The sequence below is a fragment of the Monopterus albus genome, unplaced genomic scaffold, assembly GCF_001952655.1.
Source record: "Monopterus albus unplaced genomic scaffold, M_albus_1.0 scaffold43.1, whole genome shotgun sequence".
NCBI lineage: Eukaryota > Metazoa > Chordata > Actinopteri > Synbranchiformes > Synbranchidae > Monopterus > Monopterus albus.
In genome coordinates this window covers 1,926,416-1,930,590 of record NW_018127923.1, presented here as the reverse complement: position 1 = coordinate 1,930,590, position 4,175 = coordinate 1,926,416, and the positions used below count along the sequence as shown (strand labels likewise).

The following is a 4,175-nucleotide window of genomic DNA, read 5'->3' as shown; positions in this document are numbered from 1 at the left end:
CTAAGGTAACCAAGAACTGGTCATGTAGCCTAAACAATGTACATCTATGGGGCTATGGGGGTAAACCTGTTAACATGCTGTACTGATCAGGTTTTTGAGCATTAACCATTATAAAATAATGACATCATGTGTTATAAAATTCAACTCAAATCAATGCAAGTGAAAAACAATAGTAATAATTATATAAGGGAAGAAGTAATTTTTTTAGACTAAGATTAGGACACACAGGACTTCATTCAACATTATTCATTATGGAAAAAACAGCTTCAGATAAATGTAGTACTTGTAATTGCATAGACACATTGTTTGAGTGTAGGAGATATACTCCTGAAAGCGAGTGTATAAAGAATAGAGTGTTAGTCTTGGATAGGGAATGGAATAGTAAGGGACTGTTGGAGATAGGGTATAACCGACCATTGGTACAGAGGGAAGTATTATCTGATGGAGACAGGTCTTATGTATAGAATATAATCCACTCATACTGGAATGGTGTTACCCTCTCCATTGCAGTAGGTGACGCCATGCACTTTTTAAGTTGATTTGTATCCCTCTTTTTAATATAAGAAGAAGAAGATAACCCCGCCTCCTGCTCTACCTGGCCAATAGCAGCAGCTCATACTGTTTGCCGCTAAAACCAAACTCCTCCAGTGTTTGCCGATTACAGACTGTATGGTGGATACAGATTAATGGGAAAAGTAAGTTTTAAGTCGGAATTCAGTGACGAGTTTAACATTAATTATATTTGCTAGTATGTTATATTTGACTCACAGCTTCCACCAGCATCGGTCGCAGCCAGCGTAATGTGTTGTTGTGTTAACGTTACAAACGTAAGACAAAAGATGTCTTTCAAACCCTGTTTTAGCCATTAACGCTAGCTGTTTGTGAAACACCGCTCTCCACTTAAAAGAAACGTTATCGTGTTGGTACGGCGGAGTTCAACATGTATGCCTTATATAAAAAAATCTTTTATTAGCTGACAGCTTATATTTTTATGTTTATTTCCGTTAACGTCACCTGAAAATCTCAACGTTAATTACTCTCTCTCGTGTTTTGGTGGCTATATAATTAGTATTCCAGTTTTACAAGTGTAACTTTAGCAAGTTAAAATATCCCCATTCCACTATTTATATCAGCGCACGGTCTGACAGGATCAGCACATCCAGGAGCCCTCGGCAGGCAGTGGCATTACACAAACAGATGATGCGGTATTAAACTGAGGACCTGATGTTCGACATGACGTCTACGTAGTTATGTGGTTCCTTCATCTCTAGCACAGCTGGTGTGTGCAGTGGGCCGCGAAGGGTCCTCAGGAAGAGACCGTGTCACAGCTCAGCCGCTGGCTCAGGGTTTTGTGTCATAAATAACAGCTATAGTCTCATATATTGATGTGTTATTCCATGTATCATCAATTAGCTTTGTGTTTGGACTACAGATTGAACCTCTAAATGTGAAGAATGAATAGTCAAGCTTAGTTTCTTTTCAAATATGTGACATATAACAACAGAGATGTTGTAGATTTACAGAAGTTCAAAACAGTTGCAACCATTTACGCTCAAAGTTAAGTGGTGGCCAAGGTGTTGAATTCAGCTGAGGACCTGGTCAATAATATATCTGTAAAAACGTAAATCTATAAGGTAAAGTCCATTTTGAGGAGACAATTAAAAGAGGACACTGCCTTTTCCTGGGATTGCTTTGCAGGAAGTTTCACAGTCAACAGACCAGACGGTAAAGTGTCTAGATAGCAAGCTTCAAAAAGCCCAGCAGACCCATAGCCGGGGTCCCATCCATGCTTCTTGTCATGATCAGGCCCTGTTCAGAACATGTCAGTCACATTAAAAGCCCATTATCAGTTAGAGTACAGCAGCTGCTTCACACAAGCAATGAGATAGGTAAAAAATAAATACAATTAAAGACTGAGCTGTATACAATACAAAATGTATAGAAGAGAAAAAACACCAAATCTAGAACCATACCTAGACTGTATGCACTGAATATGTGCTGTACAATAGTAATCTGTTGAATAACTGTTCTAAAGCCCTGCGTGGTAGTGGAGCGTCTGTATGCAGCTGTTTTGTCTTGTCAGATATGCAAATGTAAAGGAAGTGACCGGGTGTTCCTGCTAACTCAGCCGTAGCTCTCCTCCATACTGATGATGTCAGCTATATGTTAGAAGAAGACATTATGAAAATGACCTATTTGGTCATGATGATGACTGTTGTAACGTTTCTTTAGTCTTTCACTAACATTTTGTCTTATTTCTGTGGCTCCTTGGCCTCTGTTTTGATGAAGTGGAGATGCTCAAACAGTGTCAAAGAATGTTCCGCTCACTGCATGCAGTTGATTTTAAGTTAATTTAATAGTCAGGTGGTTAAGATATAATTACAATTTGGGGTTTTTTCCATACATTTTAAGCTTTCTTTGTAATTTCAAGTACACTCTGAGGAATGATCTTATTAACAAGGTGCTTTGCTGGTGGTGGATAGACATTTTCTCAAGTGTGGGCATTTGATTTTATGAGTGTGTTCCTGATTCTATGACAGGTTTAGAATCAGCATTGCTCAGTTCAGCAGCTGAAAATGGGAATCCCTGGCCTGCTGCAGTTCATCAAAGATGCAGCAGAGCCCATCAATGTGAAGAAGTACAAAGGCCAGACGGTAGCTGTGGACACGTACTGTTGGCTGCACAAAGGAGCGTTTTCATGTGCTGAGAAGCTCGCTAAAGGAGAACCGACTGATCAGTATGTATTTGTATTCTTTTAAATGAATGACAAAGAAGAGGTTTTCAGATGTATATCAGTATCAGTAAACCATCTCATTTGTATACTGCATTGTGGGTTAAATGTCCAGAACTGACACTTAATTTTAATTTGTTCCATCCTAGGTACGTGTGGTACTGCATGAAATTTGTGGACATGCTGTTGACCTTCAGTGTCAAACCGATACTGGTATTTGATGGACGCAATCTGCCTTCCAAACAAGAGGTGGAAAAGGCTCGCAGAGAGTGAGTATGTCAGTAACCTCCCTCCAGATGTAATTAACAGGTGTATAGAAGCAAAACATACGAAAAGGTTGCCTTCTTTAGCTTACAGTGGGTCAGGAGTTGGATCTGTTGTGATTTATTACATTCTGTATCTACTGGTCAGAGTAAAAGAAAATGTACATTGTGAGTTCCAGGGGCAGCGGTTAGCCTGTCGCCTCACAGCAAAAATGTTTCAGGTTCGAGCCTGGGCTGACCCTTTCTGTGCAGAGTCTGCATGTTCTCCCTGTGCCTGCGTGGGTTCTCTCTGGGTACTCCAGCTTTCTCCCACAGTCCAGATACATGCAGCTTAGGTTGACTGGTGACTCTAAATTGCCCGTAGGAGTGAGTGTGTGTTTGTCTGTCTACATGTCAGCCCTGTGATAGACTGGCGACCTGTCCAGAGTGGACCCCGCCTACCGCCTTGTGTAAGCTGAGATTAACTCCAGCCCCCCCCAACGACCCTGTTCAGGAATAAGTAGTATAGATAATGGATGGATGGAAAGCAGCTCACACACACCGATAGACACTTTATAGAGGTCAATATGATATAATGAGCTATTTATCATATTTTCAAAGCAAATTAGTAAACCAATAAAAGACTAATCTAAAACAATTTACAGATCAATCAAAAATAGGGTGGCTATGGTATGAGAGATTTATGGTAAGATAACCATATCAGAAAATATAACGCTTTTACAGTATCACTGTATAACGCATTAAATATTGTTATCAGCTACAACAACTCTTACAGGAATGAAAAGAGAACTTTCTTTTTACACACTCCCTGACCTTTTATGTTACTTCTGTTGATGAAGAAACATTTGTACTAGCTGAATTTGCATTAAATATTATGTTGATGAGAAAAAAATTCTTAGTTTTACATTTCAAAGTGAAACCTTTGCATCCAACTGTAGAAGACAGGGATTGGGCTTTGAGGAAAACGTCACTAAAATAAACTCCACAGAGAATACTACACCCACAAAGAAATGTGACTAAAAGAAGATGGAACTCCACTATCATATGTGTCTGAGTACTCATCATCATCGTCATCATTATCCTTTATTAGCAGACTCAAGGTCCATTCAAAAAAAGAAAGGATATAAAAGAAGAAAAAAATAAAAATCATAAAAGACATTTATACCAATGTTTCCACAGAG

General features: G+C 39.2%; 1 protein-coding gene across 1 annotated transcript in view; it reads left to right on the top strand.

Moving 5' to 3' along the window:
• The first annotated feature begins 606 nt into the window (after positions 1 to 606).
• The window catches only part of exo1 (exonuclease 1), a 16,563-nt gene continuing 12,994 nt past the window's right edge, over positions 607 to 4,175 (top strand). The window contains exons 1-3 of the mRNA XM_020599871.1: positions 607 to 695; positions 2,541 to 2,737; positions 2,881 to 3,000. Coding sequence (XP_020455527.1) covers positions 2,577 to 2,737; positions 2,881 to 3,000 — 281 coding nt within the window. The 5' untranslated portion in view covers positions 607 to 695; positions 2,541 to 2,576. The remainder of the gene's footprint in view (positions 696 to 2,540; positions 2,738 to 2,880; positions 3,001 to 4,175) is intronic.